A 21463-nucleotide genomic window follows, 5' to 3' on the forward strand; every position below is an offset into this window, starting at 1 on the left:
GTTCACTGTGTCCCTCAGGGGTGGACTGAGAACCCAGTGCCCCAGGGAGGGTGGCTGTGTCATCCCTGCAGTGACCAACAGCGGTTTTGCAACCAACTCGAACAAACCCCAAGCCCAGGTTTTAGTATAAATACTATATTTATTAAATATTTGTACAACTCCTTTATGTACAGAACTATTCCTGCATAAGTTATACCTCAGACATGAAACTCACGTAGGTGCCTCTCGGGTAAGCATAGATGATAGTCTCACTTGAACAACAACAACAACAACACAGCCTCCTCGTTAGGGACAGACTCTGACCAGTGTGTTTGCCTTTGTAAGGACTCACATCACACAGACACTTCCTCCACACATGGGCTGGCTTTCTCCCCAGAGAAACCATCTCCCTGACCAAGAGAAGGAGATTCCCTCGCCAAATCCTTCCCCACCTCTGCCAGACCCTCACCTCTCCCTTCTCCTTCACTCACAACTGCCTGGTCCCAACAGCAGGGTTTGGTTTTGGGGTGCTTTTTCAGCCAAACCTCCCTCCTGAACACAAAGGGAAGCTGCATGGGGCAGGTTCCCCAAAGACAGCCGCCCGAGTAGCGAGGAACCACAGGGCTCTGCCACCTCCCGGCCCCCTGTACCCAAACACCCCTCAGCGCTGCCGCAGGAACCCAGCCCCTGCCCCTACGTCCCTTCCTCTCCCTTCAGCTCCCAACCCAGAGGCAGCCTGGGCTCCTCCCTCACTCCCCTCCACCTCAGGGGACACCTCTCCAGCACCTTCCTCTCGGGAACAGCTGCAATAACCTGCCTGCTTCGTGCCTCATCGAACACGGTTTGGAGAGCCCGGCCCTGTCCTTTCCTTTCCCCCAGCTCAGTTGTGCGCAGACAGCTTCAGTTCACAGGAAGAAATTAGGTTTGATATGTTCAGAGTGCACATCTTAAAAAAAAACCCAACAAATCAAACCCAACAAACCAAAAACAATCAAGCAGTGTGATAAAAATATCAACTCTTTATAATACAGTATTGCTTTATAAACAGATGGAAAAGCTATAAGCTTCACTGGTCTTTGGTGTGTCTGGTGAGGGATAAACTCAGAGTTGGGAATCTAAATCCAAATTTGTTCTTTACTAGGGAAGAGGATCATAATCAGCCTGATGTGGTCTGGGGCCACGTCAGTGCCGGGGGGATAACGAGGGCTGGGGGCAGGGGGGGATAACGAGGGCTGGCCTGAAGGTAAGTTAAAGTTCAAGGGAAAGAAGAATTGATCAAACCTGCTCTAATCAAGAAGCATTGAGTGTAAATACTGGAGAAGAAAATGTCAAGACACCCAAGATTTGAGAGGGAAACGTCCCCCCCCAGGCGCCGTGGCGCGGATACATTCCTCTGACAGAGAGCAGACGCGGCTGGTTCAGCCTGAAACGACGACCACTCGTGCACAGTCACCCACTCAGGACTCACTGATGCTTCTCCCTTCATGTAACCCTCCCCATACCCTCACCAAAATAGTATTTTGGTCAAGTTAGGGTAAGTTAAGGCATTTTGACAGGTAATTACAAGGTGATTTGAAGTCGAGAGCGAACACGACGCCGATCGAGGAACAGCAGAGAAATCACCGAAGAGCTTCCAAATGAATCACGTATTATAAATGAAATGCCTGTTACAAGCATGATGCATCGAAACACCATCAGTGACATGTACATGGTACATGTTAAATGACCTTAAATAAAAGCTCCACAAAGTTATGTAAATATACAGTACGAGTCCACAGAAAATGTCTTTTAAACAGGTTGAGGTAACCTCAAACTCAAACAGTTTTAATACAATAAACCAGGTAGTAAAAATCTCCTTTGAGAGCAGGAAAGATTCCTTACTGACCAAGTTTAACTGCACTCACCTAAACAGCAACATTACCCGACTTTTTATATATAAAAACATGGCTTTAATTTATTTCTACGTCCTTTTCTACCAGCAAAAAAGTTAATGAAAAACTGACCAAAAATATATATATATAGATCTATCTGTATCTTTACAGCTGTGAGCTCTGGGCACGAACCTCCCGAGGCAAAGGGAAAGCTGCAGCGGGGGCACAGGCGGCGGCTGCTGCCACGGGCAGGGAAATGTCGTATTGCAAAGTGGCTGTCGGGGAGCTGTAAACATGGGGCAGGTTCCTTCGCACGCCCCTGCGCTCCAGGTGCTGAAATGGACAGGGTTTGGCTGATCATTCGTTCGTAGTTTCCACGAGGTGCTTGTGTGAGCAAGGGGAGGATGCTGTGGGCAAGCCACAATGGCCATTCCTAACACTAATTCTGCTGCTTTGGGTGTTGATCTGCTCTTTGTGTAACCTCCCTTCCCGCACCCCTGCTGTAGCGTTCTCACCCTGCGCTGGTGAGAGGGTTAAAGGGGTGCCAGGAGCTCGGCTGGGGCCAGCTCTGCTCTCTGAAAGTTCCCATCTCAGTGGGGTTTTGTTTTGTTTTAGAACAAAATAATCATCATTATCCACAGGCAAAACACCCAGCTACCGGCCCGCTGGGGATGGATGATCTGCTGAACTCTCAAGATCACAGTTAAGCACCTGAAATCACAAAACACATTTGCATCCAATATAAGTTGAAGGAGGGAGGGTGTTGAAATCCCGTCCTGGAGGGGCTCAGGGGCGACACGGCGCGTGGCGAGAGCGGGATGTGCACGGCAGGGAGGAACCTCCCGGCAACCAGAGCCCAGGCACACGAAACCTCAGCTACCACTGGCACAGGACTATGCTCACGCCCTGTGATGAGCAGCAGTACTAGTGAATAGAGCACTGCACCCTCTCAGACAGGTTTTACCTACGGAATCTAGTGTGGAAGGCGATTAAACCAACGCTGCTCCTTCCAAAGTCACGTTTCAAACGCGGTGACGGCGCGGGACCGACCCTCCCCCTTCGAAGGACGACGACGACGAAGCTCTGAAAGACATGCTGCAAGCCTTGAGCTCCTCTGCATCTCGCTGGCACATGAGGACCAGTGCACTAAGGAGGGCTTCAGTTGGGTCTCAAGCCAGGCAATGAGCTCGAGAGCCGGCCGCCGACACGGGCTGCGGAGGAAGGGAGGGATCCCGCCAGCAGGAAAGTGGCCGGGGAGGAGGAGACCGTGGGATCTGAGCCCCGGCAGCTCAGTCTGTGTACTCGGCTACAATCGAAAGCAGGACGGTGATGTCATCTGGTTTGCCCCCTGGGACAGAAGAAAACCAAAACTACTTCATCCAGCCACGGCACATCATCACCTCCCCTGTGACCTTCCCCCCTGGATAGTTTAAACACCCAGACCCTGTTTTGTGCAGACATGGAGCTGTGCTCTCTCCACTGCCCTTCCAAAATGCTGCTGAGGGTGGCTGTGACATTGAACCCAGCAGAAAACCTCCCCTTTTGAGCAACAGCGAGCCCAAAGTGCTAAAAGGAGCCCAGAAGCTTGAGTGCTGCTGGCAGAGCACGGAGCCTGCTGTCTACCACACCGGTTCTTTAATGAACAACCCCCAGGAGAGCTTCGTTATCCACGGGCTGCAAGAAAGTCAGGGGCTCCTCAGGACTCCCTACTGTAAATCCAGCCCCTCTGGGGCATCTGGACTGCAGAGCTTACAGAAGCCACTGAACTTCACAGTGGTCACTTCTCAGCCCTCGACAGCCAAAGCCACACACTCCAGTGCCAGAGGGACAGCCCAGAGTTCCCGTTACCCAGCCCCTGCAGCTTCACCACTGGATGCCTGAGCTTTGCACATCAGAGCCCAGGCTCCACGGCTTTTGCCTCTGCCCTTAGGAAAGGCACTTGAAGGCCTTGCAGCAAACCCTGTCCCTTTTGACACAGAGGCACTGAGCACACCTTGATGAGCACAATTACTTAACAGAAAGGTGTCTGACAGGACTCTGGACTCCAGCAGGTCTTGGTGTCTTCCTGGAGCCTGGCCCTCTGCTGCCAGCCACTCTGGCTTCTCATCAGACTTTGGAACAACAGAACTTCACTTTGCTTCAGGTTTCTCAAAGGTAGCAGGAGTGGGAAGAAAGTACCAGCCTTACCTCTCACGTTCAGCCCGTTGTCACATGCAAACTGTGCAAAGGGTGACATGTAGGTGGGGTCATAGGCCAGCTCGTGAGCTTGCTCCGCGATGCTCCGGGCAGTCTGCTGTATGCTCTCGTAGTTGGAGTTCTAAAGTGATGAGGGAAAAGAGTTGATTCTTACAAGAAAGTCTCCTGCTGGTGTCAAAGATCCCTGCCAGAGCTCCCTCTCCCAGAGCAGGGCACCAGTTGGTTATCACCCTCCGTCCCAAACGGAGCCCTCGCCATCTCCTAGGCTTTACAGATTTGGGTTGGAACTGCAAAGCTTCCCTCCAGGCCTCTGCTCCCTCCCAGCAGCTGCAAGACTTGGTTTGGGAGAATTTAGAGAACTCAGAAACTGAAAAGACTAACACCAAGAAGAGACTGAAGAGCCTCCCCAGCAGAGCAGTGGCTCTACTCAGAGCTCCCAGGGAAAGAAGCACCCTTCCCTCCCTCAGCTCATTCCACTTTCCCTTGAACAGCAAATCCTGCTTCTCTCACCTCAGTCACAAGGGTGCCCTCAGGGAGAAGGGGCACTCGAAAAACTAGATGAGACAAAAATGTACTGAGCACACAGACTTTCCTCAGACTGCATTTGAAGGGCCACAGTTTTTGTTTCAACAGCTCTGCTCCTTTACTCCAAGGCTTTTCATGCTCAAGCCAGCGTGACACGCCAGCCACTGCTCTTCTCTTTCTGTTTGGAACTGTTGTAAAATGCTTTGTCCCTTCAAGGGTGCCCCACAGTTTGGGGAACTGGTGGGTGTTTCTGTGATTAACTTCTGGCTGAACCTCCCGGTGCTTTTCTCAAACACACCAAAAGGTGGAGCTCAACCTTCTCCCTCTCGGGAATTCCACCTCCAGGGCCGAGCCCTGCTCACACCTTCCACTGCTCAGCTTCAGCCCTTCCTGCTGCACCCAGGGGAGGGCAGCGAGCCACTGGGGACTGCAGGGGGACAAGGAGGCTGCCCGGTGGGCAGAGGCCCCGTGGACCTGCCCTCTGTCTGACAGCACCTGTAGCTGCAGGATGGGAAGAGGCCAAATTTGTTTCCCAGCACCCTGTAATTCCACATGTTCACCTTATTTGCATTTCAGAGCAAAACCATTTCCTCAGGGAGGTTATACATACTGAGATCTCCTCTGTAAGCAACCAGCCTCCAGCTAAGTGTTCTCATCCCAATTAGAACATCTGAAAGCACTTTTAACAACCAACATTTGTGGTCACTCACCTGGAAGAGCTGCCAGGAATTTGGGGGCTGTTTTACAGAACAGGGCAGATTTTCCAGCAGAGGCACCCCACAGTTCAGGCAGCTTCAGACAAGCTTCACAACATTAAGCACACACACACATCACCCCCTCTAGTAACCCAGGAGAGAATGTTATATTCTCATGTAGATGATCTACAGCCTGCAGGTACTGATGAAATACAGCTTGTGAGCAGCTGGCCCAGGGCACTGCCTGCTGTGAGCATCTCCCCCGGCTCAGGGACACAGTTCCAGCTGCCACTCAGGACATTTATGCCCAAGCTGCTGCTTCTGGCCTCAGGCTGGGTGCAGACCCAAGGGGTCAGAGCATTGGGCTCAATGTCTCTTTCCACTGCTCACCTGTGAACAGGCACTTGGTGGTGGGTCTTTTATATATAAACCACAATCGTTACTTGCATAAAAGGCAGCAGCAGTATGAGGGATAAGCAGTGTGAAAGATGTGAGATGTTCAGGATCCAGACAGTTACCTTCAGCTTTTTCAACTCCTGCAGGATCATGTAGTCAGGCATGTTGTCAAAGAGCCCATCTGTTGCAGTCAAAATAATGTCTCCAAGTTGGACATCAAAGGAAGTACTATCAGCAGCATCAGGGCTGTGAAGATGACAGGGACGTTAAAGAAAAGGGCTCCAGCTTTCACTGAGACACCAAATCCTGTCAAACCACACAGGCAGCTTTTGTAACTCACTACCGACACGTGTTTTGCTTCAAAAGGAAGAAACAGTCGCTAACTGTGGAGCTTCTGCAGCCAGGTGGCTTGTCAGGAAAGCTACAACAAAGGGCTGTGATGGCAAACAGGTGAAGTTCCAGGCTCACACCAAGGATTGGCATGTAAAACTCCCAGAGGAATGATCCTGCACGCTAATCTGCCTGGCAAGTGTCTCTCCATGGGAATCATTAAGTAGAGCAGTAGCTCAGGGCTTCCTTCTCCCTCATCTTACAAACCTAAGAGCTGTGCTTGCAAGGACAACTCAGAACAGGAACAGCCAAAACCCTGCAGGAATTGAAGCACTTTCAAATGCAATGGAATATGAAACACCTCTGGAAATTGCTACCAGGAGACCATAGTGGCTGGTTCACTTCTGTGACCCATTACACGATACCAAGGGGAGGAAAGATCCACTTTGGCCATGAATATTGCTGCAAAATCCCATTCTCAGGAGCAGCACACAGCCAGCCCTTTGTTTTCAATTGTTCTCCAGGGATCTTTGTCCCTTTTTTTAAGCTGCTGCCCCCTGTGCCACTTGGCTGTGCCAAAAAGCACAACAGCTGATTTGCTCCTGTAGCTCCAGGGGGGTGAAGAGATTCAGGACCACCTGCCTTTTCCCATATATAGCCAAGTTTAACATTTAACTGGGAGAACAAATTACTGGAGTAGCATTTAGACAACAGGCATGAGTACTAATTAATGTCAAGTGCAGTGCAGAGACTAGCCAGAAAGCTATAATCATGATTCAGGACTGAAGTGTGGGAGCTTTCCTTATTGTGTGATGACTCAGATGACTTTGCTTTCCCGACTTCCACTGGACATTACCAATCACCTCTGTGCTTTCTGGGGGTTTGTCTTCCCATGGATGACACAGCCTCCAAAACAGTAACATGTTTATAGCTGTGGAATTTCAAGCAATCGTTTCATTTCAGTCTGATCAAGAGGTTGGGTTGTTTAAGGGTTGTCATTTCAGAGTGCTACCCCAGCTTACCCCCTCTGCAGTCTTATGATGAAGAAACCAAACCACATGCAAGAAGAGTCAGGAGTTCCAACAACTTAACCAACATCTTCAAAATGAGCTATTTTTGGCACTCAAGTGATAAACCTTACTGCTATTTCATGGAATCATTTAGGTTGGAAAAGACCCTTAAGATCATCGAGTCCAAACCTTGCATCAAACACTTCAGATGCCTATTGCATTCCCTGCATAGCACAGTCACTCTCCTGAGATCCCTTGATCATCTTCCTGGATTCAGAAGAGGGATGTCACTTCAGGGGGTTTATAGTCACTCTCTGAGCTGTATTTTAACACATCTTTGAAAGCAGATTTGGGGTTGTTTCCTTTAGATTTTACATTATTGGTGAGGCTTCCCAGAGCCAGAAGACAGATCAGCCTGACATTCACAGGGGAAGACACAAGCACAAGTCTGCCTTTGAAACAAGTCCTTTCTGTGAACAGATTGTCCTTTCCCAACCCTCTCATTTCCCAGCTGGGTGTTCAGCCAAACAGAGTGGCTGAGGGTTTTTTCTGCTGGTTTTGGTCAGATACAATATGCTGCAGGAAACACAGCTACTTGGAAACACGAGTTACAGTCACATGTCTCTGGGCTTTATTCTTCAAGTACTTGCTACCTCCCTGCCAAGATTATCTAAATTAGAGTACTCCAAACTGGTCCCAAGAGAGCACAGACTGGGATTGGGAAGACAGACCACTCGTGGAGGATGGCCAGCACACAGGCCAGCTGCAGCCTCACTACAGCAGCTCCAAGGAGCAAGGGTTTTCCATGGATCAGAATGTGCCCAGTGCACACCACAGACTGCAGGAACAGGCCACCATGAGTGAATAATCATTAGCCTGATAGGTTCAGACTGTGCAACAGCCTGTGAAGTTTAAGCACCAGGTGAGGAGTGTTGCCATCACAGGGCACAGGTTGATACCTTTGGGTTGGATACATGCTTAAAGCCCAGGCTGCACTGCACAGGGAGCACAGCTGCAGCCTTTGGGGAGCCCATCCCATACACAGATGAACCATTTAACACCTTCTCTCATCTTACCTGTCACTTAAGACAACTCCTTCTGCTTCTGGTGGAGCTATGGACAGTTGGAAGGGAGTGTTGAAGTAATGCTGCTGCTCGTCAGACCGATGTACTACTTCTCCTCCTCTGACTACCAGGAATCCAGAATCTCCCAAGTTGGCTGTGTGTAAACGGTGACTTGTTCTGTCCAGAACCACTATACAGGCTGTACTGCTCCCTGCAAACACAACAGTGACTGCAGTTGGCCTCACACAAACTGCTGCTTCTTTCACTCATTTCATTCCTAGGCCAATGACTCAAATACTTATCAAAGCTTTAAAACCCAGGAGAACTGGAAGCACTCAATAAAGCCCAAAGCAACGTGTGCTAAAGGCAGCAAAATGGCACAAACCCCTGCAGCACAAACCACGATCTCTGATTTGAGCTTACCTTTGCTGCTTGGGTTTTGGTAAACACATGATATGCTGACAAATGCCTGTTTTCTTGCCACTTTTATTTACAGTTTCCCATCCCAACACATGTCAGCACATTCTGCCACAGGACTGGACTCACAGATGTCAATGCTGGGTGCTCTCCACACACTTCCACCCAGCAGTTGTAAATAAAACACCTCGAGTAAAGACCTGCTTGCAACTAAGTGCTGAGTATTATTGCACTACCCCTGTCAGAGCACTAAAATGCTTTTTCTTCTGTAGAGGTCTCTTGTGTTTAAAAGAATAATAATCCTGTCACATCCTCAGGATGCCAACTTCACCAGTCTAAGGAAAACATGTTTCAGACACAAATACTGCTCCAGATTAAAGTAAGACAGAACAGAATCTCCTCTACTTGTCAACGGTGCTCAGAACCATCCCAGCCATGCTTGATGGCACTGAGGAATTCTTGATTGATTCACTGGGAAGCAGCCACCAACTCTGCTTATTGCACAGATACCCATCTGCAGGCTCTGACCTTCAGAGCAACCAGCAGTCACAACTCCAGCAAATGGGACAGCACATGCTCCAAAACTTCCCTTCCCAAGGAGGGTGAAATACACCTACAGCATTTCTGCTTTTCTGCTTCTAACCTAAGATCACTGTCTGGGGAAGAGCCTTCATCTTCCATCCTAGTGTTCCCCCAGCAGAAGTTTCCAAGCACAGCTAGGTGTTAAGACAGACCACATTAACTGAACTCATACTCAGGCTTCCTCGTGCAGAAGCCAAACTGGCTCTAGGGATCATTTATTACAGCATCACCTGTTCCAGATGTTTCCCCTCTCACACAGGGAGTTCCCTGCAATGCCCTCACACCTATTTAGTTCTCTAGTGAATACAGAGAACCCTCTACACTCCTAAGGAATGATAAGTCAAAGCAGCATCTCAGGGAAAACTCAGATTTTCTGTGTGACAGTGTCCAAGGTGGTTCTGCAATGTCAGAACAGGGTTTAAACAACTGGCCCAGTTCCTTCCTGTTTCAGTTTTGCTTTAAAATACGTGTCAAATTCAGTTCTGATGAACTAAGAATGAAGGCTTAAAGCACAGGAGCAAGGAAGAGTTATTGCCTAATGAATCCTCCTTAATGAAGTCCTCTCCCTTCACTGTGTTTTAAATAAACTCTAAATGCTCCCTGCTGTGGTAATTCCAGGGTTTTATTTCTACTTCTAAAAATACTGTTCTTGGTTAAAGGAGAAACACTAAGGATCATTAGTTTCAAATTCTAACTCTATTAGCAGAGTGTAACTAGGAGGCCATGTGTGGAATGCAGATCTTGTGACTCAGCATATGTTGCTCTTCAGAATTGGAAAGGTCAAGCCAAGCAGGGCTGCCTCCATGTACACAGCAGTTGGGAGAGCTCTCACCAGCAGCACACTTTGGGGATCACAGCCAGCTACATCTGCTTTGCACAAACAAGCACTATAAAACACACATAAAATCCTCATGCCATTACTGACCACTGCTATTTCAGTGACACTTAAGGTCACTTCTGAGGTTCAAACCTATTCTTTAGGCATATAATGCGAGAACATCTGTTCCACAGCTCAGCAGACAAGTTAAATATAGCTTCCACAGCACTCTTCTGGCACAGAAGTTTAAGGTCAGGTGAGAAGCATGCATATCATGCAGGGTAACACTTTCTTGGTGCATAAGAGGCTACATGCCCTTTAGAAAACTATTCTGTTTTCAAGGTTGTTAGCTGAGGCCAACTGTTGCCTCTCTCTCTGCTCACTGTTTCCCAAGGCAGCTGGATGCCCTGGCTAAAATCAGCTTTTGACACAGAATCCACAAAGCATCTATTTTAGTTTGCTTTCAAAACAATCCATAATGAAACTTTCCCCCCACCCAAGCTCTATAAAAATAATATACAGTACCAGTGGTTGTATGACACAAACTGTTCGAGTCAACCAATTAGGTTTAAAGATTGTTGGACATAAAAGGCAACAAGAGCAGCAAGGGAAGGAATGAGCAGAACTGCAACCAGTTATCATCAGAAAATAGTTTTGCTCTTATAGCTTAAGCAAAAAAGCCACAACCAAGCATTAAGACTTCTCAACAGAGATCAGTTATTTATACACATGTACCAGGGAAAGGAGTGCACGTGCCAGAGCAGAACTCATTCTGCACACTGGGCAGGCAGCAGTGAACCCCCACCCTTCACACACAAGGGCTGTTTGCCTTTTGGTTTTAATGCATAGATGCACACAAACATTCCCTGCATTATCCAAGACAGTTTACAACACACAAGAGAAGACAACTGCATTTTTGGTTAATTAAGGTAATTGCCTGCACATTTGCTGTGGAAGCTGACAACAGACTTAAGCAACCTTCACTAAGTTTATGTCTAGATAACACACAACACAGACACGGTTCATCTCTTTTTGCTCTTACCAAGCAAAGGAACTTTGTTCTGCAGCAGCTCACAATAACCTGCAGTGAGGATCCCAACAGGATTACTTGGTACAAACCGTCCTTCCTTTACTAAACGTTCACATGTTCGCATTAGAGTCCCTGAGAACTGAGAAGGGTCGACCCCATAGTCTCTCCAGCCACCTACACCATCTGCTACCCCTAGAAGAAAACAAAGAAAATGAGAGTTACATGAACACAAATGGTTTCCAGGAAAAGGGGGGTTAGCTTTTGACATCACTTAGGATATTCAGTAACTAAAAAACAGGACAAAGCACCCACAGGAAGAACATTTTTGGTGGAGGAAAAAACCTGTTTCTAAGCATTTGTAAGATAACTTCTGACATCGGCTCCTGGACAAACCCCTCAGTGTAATCCAAATTACTGAAGAGAAGGTAAAAGTCTAATGCTGAGAACTCCGTGAGGGGGCTGACTTGGTTAGAGAACAAGCAATGGTGGATGTGGGGAGACGAGGTGGGGGTTTTGTCAGTTACAAATGTGAAGGTTGTTAAGACTTTAAGCACTATAGAAACGATAAAGAAACTCTTCCCCAGCAACCCAAAGCTTCTTCTCAAGCTCTCTGCTCACTGAAGGATAATGCCTTCATTGGTAATACCAATTTGTGTAGAAACTGCATTTCCAGTGTATTCAAAAAGAGATGAAACCAGCACAATGCTGGGACCTTCCCCTTCCATGCAGAGTCTTCTGCTTCCAGCTTCAGCCAAGCAAGAGAATGAAAACTGACTATGACCCAAGTCAACTTCCATTCAGTTGTTGCAAACAACCTCCATATCAGGAAATTAAACCGAATCTCCCCAAGCTTGGGAAGCTTCTGAGCAACTGCAGAGGCAAATAGCAAAGATGCACAAAGAGGGGTGGGGCAGAGGGAGATAAGCAGCAGGTATGATGTTCTGCTGGTCATTTGCCTGATGTATTTTCAACTTCCTCAACTGGTTTTAATGTCAAAAGTAAAATACAGGCTGAAGGTATTATTTATGAGAGAAAGATGTTTCCATTTGGAAGTTTTCCCCAAGGTCTGTTTGATCCCCAGCACGCTTCAAGCACAGGTTTCCATAACAGCATAAAGCTAAATGAATATGTTCATGATAAAAGCACAAAGAGCCCATTCCAGAGCTCAGACTGTGCTGAAGGACAACAGGCTCCTCAAAAACAAAATGCCACTTAGCAAAGGCAGGAAAATTTGCCCAAGAAGGTAAAACTAAGTTTTGCTCATCTCCAAACACCCTTCACGTCTGACACCATCTGAAACCCAGAGGAAGCTTTAGAGGTGACCTTGGCATGAACTATAATCTGACAGAGGGCTATAGCCAGATTCTCAACAGCCTATCAACATTAATCAGATTTCTCCCAAAAATAGTGCACAACCTTTTAGACACCTGCTTTGTCCCTTCGCTTGCTGAGGAGAACGCTAGAGGAAGGCAGAGCCTTCTGTTCACCTCCTCAGAGAAGACCCAGGGAAGAAGCTCGTGCAAAGGCAAGCCTGGAACTCTCAGAAATGCCTTTTCTGGTTTCTCCCAGAACAGACTAATCCTCTTTTGATAGCTCCCACAACTTCAGGTTGACATGGAGTAACCCTTTGCTTTCTGCTGCCACGCAGATGAGCCTAGAGTAAGAGATTAAGACAAAGTTCTACATCTAGAACTTGAAACAGAAACTGAGCTTCTTCACGTCAAGTTACCAGATAGTTAATGCAATGAAAAGATGATGTTTGACAAGGACTGACCGAAGCTTTTGGCTCCTGTGGTGGTTACAAACCCAGCTCATCAGAAGTTACAGAGGCCCCTCAAGCAACCAGTAAAACATTTTTGCATCAGTCTTCCTGGGAAATAGTTACACAGAAACACTACAACATTAGCACAGAGTACAAGAGGGCTTCAGAGCCAGCACTTGAGAAGGCTTCTATCAATACCAGTTTCCATTTTTAAAGCAAAAATAAGAGTATGCCATCTGATTTTCTTGCTCACTTCTTACTCCAGGCAGGAAATCTGAATCCATCACCACAGCAGCACACTCCATGCTCTATCTTGAGCCATGAAATGGCTTTGTCTGTCTGCCTTCCCGTCTGCTTTTGACAGGCTATAAACAGCTTTAAGTACATTCTGCCAGTGCCTTCCAAAACAATTATCCTCTAGACAGTCCACAAGCAGAGACTCTGACTTAGCTTTGTGCTGGTTAAGAGAACAGATTGTCTGTTTAAGAGTCAACAGGACAGTTGTGATTCCTTCTAAGCCAAAGGACCATGGCATCCATCAGTGGACTCGGAGCTGGCTGTCACTGTAACACCTCCACAACACCTTACAGCTCCCTACCTCACCACAGCTGGCACCTAATTCTTGTCCTTGCCCAAAACTCACAAAGTGGGGGTTTTTTGCAAAGGCTTGGAATTTTTCCCCCTTATTTAAAAATGAAACACCCTATATCTTTTAAAGATGATAGGTCAGCTCAGTCAACTTAAGCTAAATGACCTTGTTGGCTCCCAAAGCACAGATGATCAACAACTACCAGAGCAGCCAAATGCTTCCTCCTGCTCGGCACACAGTCAGCAATTACTGCAGCCACTGATCTCAACAGCAGGCCATAGGCAAGCACACCCAAGGAGCCCTGTGCCCCACAGTGCCACCTAGGAAACATCCACCTCCATTGGTTTTGCCTTAAAACAAGGTTTTTACATTCCTGGAGATCTTTAGCCATCCTGTCTGACCTTCAGCATGGTTTTAAAATAAACCCAGTATCTTTATACTCTACACTCTCAACATAAACTCAACACTTCTATGGGAAAGGAATAGACACTTTTAAAACAGAGTGAAAAACTGCCACTGAAATCAATGACATGGAAATCAGATAAACTTCAGGAAAACTTGGTGGTATTTGATATACAGCAAACAGGGAACATTCTGTCTATGAGAGATTCTAAAGTCCAGAAATAGCAAGAACTGAAAACTCTACTCATCAGAATGGACTGATTTTCATACAATAGCTGCTGTCACCAAAGGAAAATGCAAAGGTAGTGCTACTGGCAGTATCAATGCCAAGCCCTATTCACTTTCATTACTTCTGTTTTCATCTAAGACAAAAAAAACCAATGTCAATATTCACAATAACAACTGTTTTAGCAGCTCAAAAAGATGACTCAGGTTTTCCTCTGTTTCACCATAAAACATTAAATACTGTCTTTTAGTATTCACTATTTAACTTGAACCATCTCACCAGACATTTAAGATGAGCTGCATGGCTGAGAGCTGCTGCAGTGGAACTGTACACACAATCTTTGACTTTTTTCCCCCCTGAGCTACTCAGTAAATCAGAATATTTTATGAAAAGAATATTTCTATGGCTGTTCCCCATTCAAGCCTATGCAGGATGTGCACGTGACAGTGAGATTCCTGTGGCTAGATGAACAGCCACTGTAAATAAAGCAATTGGAAAGATCACAGCAAATTACTTCAAAGGAATAAATGCTTCTCAAGTATTTCCCTGTATCACTGAGACCTTTCAGAACCTTTGAGAGTTAACACTCCACTGCGTTGCCTTCTGCTGGAAAATACACAAATACTACTGCCAGATGAAATACTCTCTGCATGTGTCAGTCTAAAATCTGACTCTCACTTCTTGAAGATTCAGTGTATCGAGATGTCTCACAGAGAGACACTCGCAGTGGAAGTTTCAAGACAAAGCACAAGTGACTGAAACTGGGCGAGAGAAGATATTGGCACTGAAACTTGTCACAATTCTTTTCAAAATGCTAAAAGCACCTGGGATAAAACACCAGCTGACATGCAAACCTAAAGCTGTTCTGACTGCCAACACCAAAGTTTGACTACAGAAGCCCAGGGAACAGCCAGCCAGTGCTGAGACGACTCCTATGTGATTTTCACCGCACACTTTTAAGTCAGACCCAGTTCGGAGTAAACATAAACCTGACAGGCTTAAAACGTTCAGAACAAAACCAGGACACCAATCAAACTCTGTTAAACAGGAATAGTGTTATAAGTGGAAGTTCTGGCTAGCTGGCAAACTAACCTGCCCATGGTCAGAGTCCAAAAGCATCACCATTCCAAAACCCTCTTGAAAGAGGGATACTTGCATCAGCTAAAAATAGTAATGGCAGGCAGAGGCAGCAGGCAGACACCCAGATGCCAGCAGGAACTCCTTTTGCATGCAACCTCAATTAACTTGGTAAGACACTCCCCACATCCTACTGAACTTTAAACTACCTGAGATCCTCACCTGAACTGGCAATGGATCACTGAATATCAAAACGATGCATTTGTGACTGAATTCATTTCACATCAAATACAGGAGAGAGGGTAAAATGGCAACAAGCTGCAATCTGCCTACCATACAAGTTTGAAATACTGCACCTAATATTTGTCAATATATCAGGCTGGAGATAAACTGATAAGATTTCCTGTTTTATCAGTGATGAGATAAATCACATACCTAGATTTGCTGTCCATCCAAAGTGAGTCACATGCCCAAAGCCAGCACTAACTCTCCTAAGCAGCTTCACTGGCAGCACCTATGGGGGACCACAATGCTATAGCCAAATGGTATCTGTTCCTCACCTTGAGGTTTCAACAAAGAAATAACCTAAACACAAATCCCTAAAGGCAGATTGCATGTGACTGGTAACTAGTTGCTAAAGGAAAGGTTACTTATTCACACTGTGCACTTCAAAAGTCACAGCAGACCTTAAACTACCCTTGCATGAAACAGAAAGGTACTGGAAGAATAACTGGCTGTGTGGTAATGAGGAACAAAAAGCAAAAGACAAAGTGAGGGATGATGTTGAAGAACAAGCTGCAGGAGAACAAGACACTGAAAACTTTAAGTCGTACATCATCTTCAAGTAAAAAGCAGCAGTTTTTGTCCTCCACTATCCTGTTGTTTTCACCAGGTAGACCTCTCATCCATCTTATTTAGGCCTGAGAAGTCACTCTGTAGATTTTGGGAGCTACAGGAAAATGTTAAACTATTACTTACTTCTGAAAGCTTTGTACAAACCTCCCTACATAGTTATAACTATTTCGTTTCTCAAGGTGTTGAGCAACCATGGAACTTATTTTGCAGGTGAACTGCTACTGGTGGTTGGCACTTAAATGATGAAAAGGCCCAGGTACTGTAGAGAGACAGCAGCTCTGCTGAAATGACCTACAGCTTGAACAATCTCAGGCTCACAGCAGCACAGACGAACCAAGGTAACCGGCGGGAGGTTTCTGCAACGTTTCCTGCAACATGGGTATGATTAAAGCCTCACCTACTGGATTGTGTTCAGCTTTGCTTATTTCCTCCTCTCATTTCTGACAGAACCTGCTTTTAGTTCAAGCTAATGGAAAACTGTCCTCTATCAACAAGTGTCAATACTGCAAACCCTGATCAGAGCTGGCTGTGTGCGACGCCTCTTCCAGAAACGGTGGTAAAGAAAAACCAGATCTTGGTTTCATTCTCAGAAAGAGAGCTGCCCCATTTCTAAGAGGTAACATTCAATGCCACTTCAGAGCAGCTCTGCTGACATTTGGCTTAGCTGTACTGACAAGCAGGTCAGGGAATATGATTGCTGATGGGGATGTTTCTCCATCTGTAGTTTCTCTACAAATGGCAGCACTTACACCCCCATATTAAAACTTCACCTGATCTATAGCACACTAAGACAGATGCACAGTCTTTGTTTTCAAATCACTAATTACTCCCTCTAAGATGTCCTGAGTTCTCCCACTAGAGTAGGTGAAAGGCAACTCTGAAGCAAGCACATGACTTGCCTCCTTTAGTGTGACGAGTGGTCTCTTTCACAGGCATGATACCAAATAAACCACTTAACATAGCCTTACACGACTCTCAGGCATTGAAGGAAGAATCCCTTCCTCCTCTAGAGCTGCCAGAACAACCTTGACATTTCAGCTCCAAACCCTTCTATGTTTTGTAGTTCACTTTTCTTGATGACAGCAAGACTGATAATACTCCAGGAGAGTTTTTACATACCTCCTATGCAGGCTGCTGTCAAACTAACTTCATTCTCAAACAAAGAGCAACTCCTTTCAGTTCAGAACAGCCTCCTTACAACATCACTCCCCTCCCTCTCCTCAAAATCACTTGTTTTTAAAAAGCAAGCTTTGCAGCAGATAGAACTGTCACCAAACTTTCACTTTGCAGTGGACAAAACAGTACCCTGCTGCCAGATGAGGTTTTTTTTCCTCCTACTGCTGTAGGAGAGAAATAGTTTGGAAGACCAGTCAAGTCATACTAGCTACACCCAAATTTCTACCCAGCAGAGACATTGTATAAGTGATGCTCTCACTGGATGCGCATTGGTTGCTGTAATGTTTCAATAATGAGTCACACAACAGCTTGGAAAAATCCATAGAAAAAATAGCAAAGACATCAGGAACCTGATAAGGCAGGAACAAGCAAGAAGAGGCAGATCCCAACAATAGGAAAAAATCAATCACCAGCATGAGACATCTCAACATTTATAAAGAAGCTTCAGTGTTTGGTTTTGTTAATGAAGTGCAATTACAAAAGATTACGTTTTGCTCCCCATGCACTAAAAATCCCACTGGCATGGTAATGAAGAAAACACAGAGGGGTCAAGTTTCTGAAGAGTTTGGGGTTTCAGCTTTGAAAAACTGTATTTCTGTCCTCAAATGTCTGGTAGAACACAATGTCTACTGAGTCTGAAGAAGATATTGGAATATTCTGAGGACCTTGACAACCAAGACATTGGCAGGGAGCATACAGAAAGGTACAATCTCACAGAATCCCAAGGGCTGGAAGGGATCTGGAAAGTTCATCCAGTGCAACCCCCTTGCCAGAGCAGCACCACCTAGAGTAGGGCATCCAGGGACTCATCCAGCTGGGTTGAAATGTCTCCAGAGAAGGAGCCTCCACAGCCCATCTGGCCAGCCCTTTCCAGTGCTCCCTCACCTCAACAGGGAAGAAGTTTTCCCTTGTGTTTTTTTTTTAACCTCTTCTGTTCCAGCTTGTACCCAATGCCCCTTGTCCTAACAGCAAGAAGGAAACAGGTCTGAATCATAAAGCTCTACAGATTGAGCAGTAAAGCCATTTCCTTTCCTCAAGATAGATCCCAAAGGAAACATCCTGCTTCTCAGGTTCTTGTTTCTCACCGTGCTCAGAATGAGAACAGGCAAATTTAACAGGGATATCCCAGACAAAAAATAAGAGACAAAACTCTCAAGGATTCAAGTACACCTGTAATAGGCCTTAGCAAGCCTTTGGCAACTACGGGAGGGCTGAAAAGAACATGAATCTTTATAAGGTTTCTGTTGATCTTGCTATGAAAGGATGAAGCACAGACTAGAAGACACTTCAGCCTTTAAGGCTATACCATATACACACAACAAAAGAAGTGTTTAGCATGTTTGTATCTGCTATAAACACACTGCCTCCTCAACTCTTGTTTGAGCTAAGAAAATGAATCCCCAAGCACTAGTGCCAAACTGCTGGGAGTAGCTCTTTCACTGTTCCACCACACCCATATCCATCCCACACAGACCTGCCTCCCAAAGACTTGTTCTAGAAAAGACTGGCACAGAAGAATTTCCAATCAATTACCTGGTATGGCTTTGTCACTGATGACTACTAGGAGGGACTAACTCTAAGTGAAACACTTGAAATTTACTGCTACCCAAAAGCACTCTCACTATGCCTGTGTTCATCATGTTATCTAAAACCACATGAGCCTCTTCAATAAACCAATGCTCAAAGATGAAGCTGGAAAAGCAGGAGTTCAGCTCTGTTCTGTTGAGATGCAGAGTTGGGAAGGTGTTGAGTTAGTACAAAATGTGTGAGGGTCTTTAAAAAGTAAGTACACAACCTCTGACTTGTGATGAGAGTAAAAGGTCTTGAAGGCAGGAAAACACTGGTGCTGAAACTCTTTTTGGAGCAGTGCAGAAGAGCTGGTTGAGAAAGGGAGAGCAAAGAGATGATCACAGCAGCAAAACCATGGAGAAAGTTATTATGCCTGTAAGCTGAGGAATTATAGATGAAGAAAAAGCATCACCTTGGATTGCATCAAAATCCACCCTGAGCACGAGGATGTCTGCAGGATGTACAGTGGTCTTAGGTTTTTGGTATGGATATCAGAAAAGCAATAAAGAACTAGGATGGAAATAGCTACACAGGGGGGGAAAAACCAACAAATCCAACAGCTTTTCTATGTATTTTCTTTTTCTTGGTACTTAAGACATCCTGATCTGAAGCCTTCTTTGCTGTTTGATCCCTAAGTGGAGTTACAATTCTGTTTGTTTTCAAGTTGTCACAAAAAATTAACAAAGACCAACTGAGAAACCCAAGTGTCTTGTTAATTCCAGCAGGAAGACACAACAAGCTGTAGGTCCACATATGGTAATTACCAAAAATGGCCAAAACCCCCAAAACATAATCTAATGGGTCTAAATCTACCAACCCTCCCAAGCAAAGATTCCATCTCTAAGTGAAGAAGAGTCTGTGTTCCTCTTATGGGCAGACACTGATTGCTCAGTTATTTATCAGTGCTGGCCTAGAATGAACTTTAAAGGCAGCCAACCTTAGTCACATGTTAAAGTTGTCCAACAGCTAATTCTAATCAAAAAAAGTTTCTCTGTAACAGGCATAAGAGAAAAGCTGTAGAGTATCTCAAATTAATTGGCCAGTTGTTCACATCTCCTTGAACGCTGTAGCATCACCCTTAAGAGCAACATCTCCCTTGAGAATAATCAGCAATCCTGTTACCTAGCACCAAGTTACAGCTTCCTGAAAAGAAAATGTCTCAGCTATACTGAAAGGCAACTAAGCTACAATGACAGCATCAAATAGTGAGGAATCAGCAAGCATTGTCACATTATGATATTGCAGTACACTTTTAAATGAAAAACAAACAAAAATATCCCCATAAACATATTAAAAAGGTATCACCAAAAACACCCCCAACAGGGACATGGGGAGAGGAAGTCTCTGGGTCCTTTTAATGTCAAAGTTTTGGTGAAAATTTACTTCTGTCAGTTTCTCAACAGCTGACTTTGGCAGAGTGTCTGTTAGCCAAATTTAACCTTGACTACACAGGAGAAAGGTCAAGCACTGTCAAAAGCAATGCTGCTCAAAACCTGAAGATTCCATTGATTACCTGTAATTAATCACACCTTCTAAAATCTGAACCCTTAAGACTCGTTTCACACGTGAACCCAAAGCAGAGACTGCAATCAGGACAGAACAAACACTGCAACTGAAGTCTGACATTTGAAACCAGCCTCAATGTCACTTTGCCTTTCGCTTGACAAGGACACTGCACACGTTAAAATCAGGAAGTGTCTGTTTCAATGATCTTTTCTGGTGAAATGCAGTACATACACGGCGAGCCTGGAGAGGTGTTAAAGGCAGAAAGCGATACACACTACATGCAGTTTCTCTGGCTCTCGGAGGCACCAGGCACTAGGCCTTACAGGCACCTACAGGTGAAACGCCAAGGCTGGGCCCCGATTACCCCATCTCAAAGGCAGGCTGAGCGAGGCGGGTGTCGTGCTGCTGTAAAAAAAGCCACGAGCTTTCCTTCGAAACTGAAACGAAACCCCGAAAGAGAGCTCAGGCTGACATTTCCAGGCGGAACCGGCTCCTTTGTCTGCGCCCGAGGGCTGAGCCGCTCCGCCATGTGCGCTCCGGGAGCGCAGGTCGCGACACCCGCGCCGCAGCCACCCCGCGCCGCGAGCAAGGGCCCCGCCAGCACTCACCCAGCACATCTGCCGACCGGTGCCGAGCCACGAAGCAGGCGTCATCTCCGTAGCACATGCCCTTCTTGAGGATGCCCTTGCGGAAATCCTTGCCAAAGCCACAGCTGGCTGTCACCAAGCTGTAGTCACGGGAGTCGGTCTGCGAGAGGCCGCCCAGGACTGCCCGGGCCACCAGCCTGCCATAGGACAGCACCGAGAACATGGCGTGTGGCGCCCAGCAGCCGACAGCCAGGAACGCGGGGAGCCACCGGCGCAGCCGCCTCCTGACCTGCGAGAGCCCTCCGCAGGGAGCCAGCCTTGCCCTGCCCGCCGGCCGGCTCGCCTCGGCCTCCGCCGGCCCGCGCCGCGCCGCCCCGCTGCCCTTCCTCAGCCCCGCCGCCCCTCACGCTCCGCGCGCCGGCCCCTCACGACCGGGGCTCTGCCGGCAGCGCCTTCGCCCTCCGCGCCACCACTTGTCCCGCCCCCCCCCCGAGGGGGGCCCCTGCCTCCTCCCCGTCTAGACCGGCGCTGCACCCGCGAAGGCCTCCGCGAGCGCTGCCGCCGCTCCGTGCGGGGCTGTCCCGGTCAGAGCCGCCGGTGCCCGCTGCGCCGCCCCCGCACCCCGCCGGCCGCAGCCGCCATCTTGGCCGCGCGTGCTCGCGGAGCCCCGGCGCTCAGCGGGCGGGCGCCGAGGTCAGCTCCGCCCCCCTTCCCCGGCGCGCATGCGCGGCCGCGGGCGCCCGCCCCTCATTGGCTCTCCGCCGCGCCTCATTTGCATGTTGCGGGACAATAACAGCGGGCG

At 47.0% G+C, this 21463-nt stretch overlaps 1 protein-coding gene across 2 annotated transcripts; it reads right to left on the bottom strand.

Moving 5' to 3' along the window:
* Window positions 1-119: 119 nt before the first annotated feature.
* PPTC7 (protein phosphatase targeting COQ7) lies at window positions 120-21312 on the bottom strand. Of its 2 annotated transcripts, XR_009819918.1 has the most exons (7): window positions 20683-21312; window positions 10925-11104; window positions 8079-8277; window positions 5785-5908; window positions 4038-4167; window positions 2819-3198; window positions 120-2561 (listed from the first exon to the last, which is right to left on the bottom strand). XR_009819918.1 is itself a non-coding variant. In XM_062010030.1 (6 exons), exons 1-6 carry the CDS (start codon window positions 20882-20884, stop codon window positions 3140-3142), a joined length of 894 nt encoding a protein of 297 aa, XP_061866014.1. In that variant the 5' UTR covers window positions 20885-21312; the 3' UTR covers window positions 120-3139. The 2 variants fall into 2 exon arrangements, 1 of the variants encoding a protein (XP_061866014.1); XM_062010030.1 differs by having other exon boundaries at window positions 120-3198.
* Between the last annotated feature and the right edge of the window lie 151 nt (window positions 21313-21463).

This window comes from Colius striatus, chromosome 17 (assembly GCF_028858725.1).
Source record: "Colius striatus isolate bColStr4 chromosome 17, bColStr4.1.hap1, whole genome shotgun sequence".
In the NCBI taxonomy this organism is placed as follows: domain Eukaryota; kingdom Metazoa; phylum Chordata; class Aves; order Coliiformes; family Coliidae; genus Colius; species Colius striatus.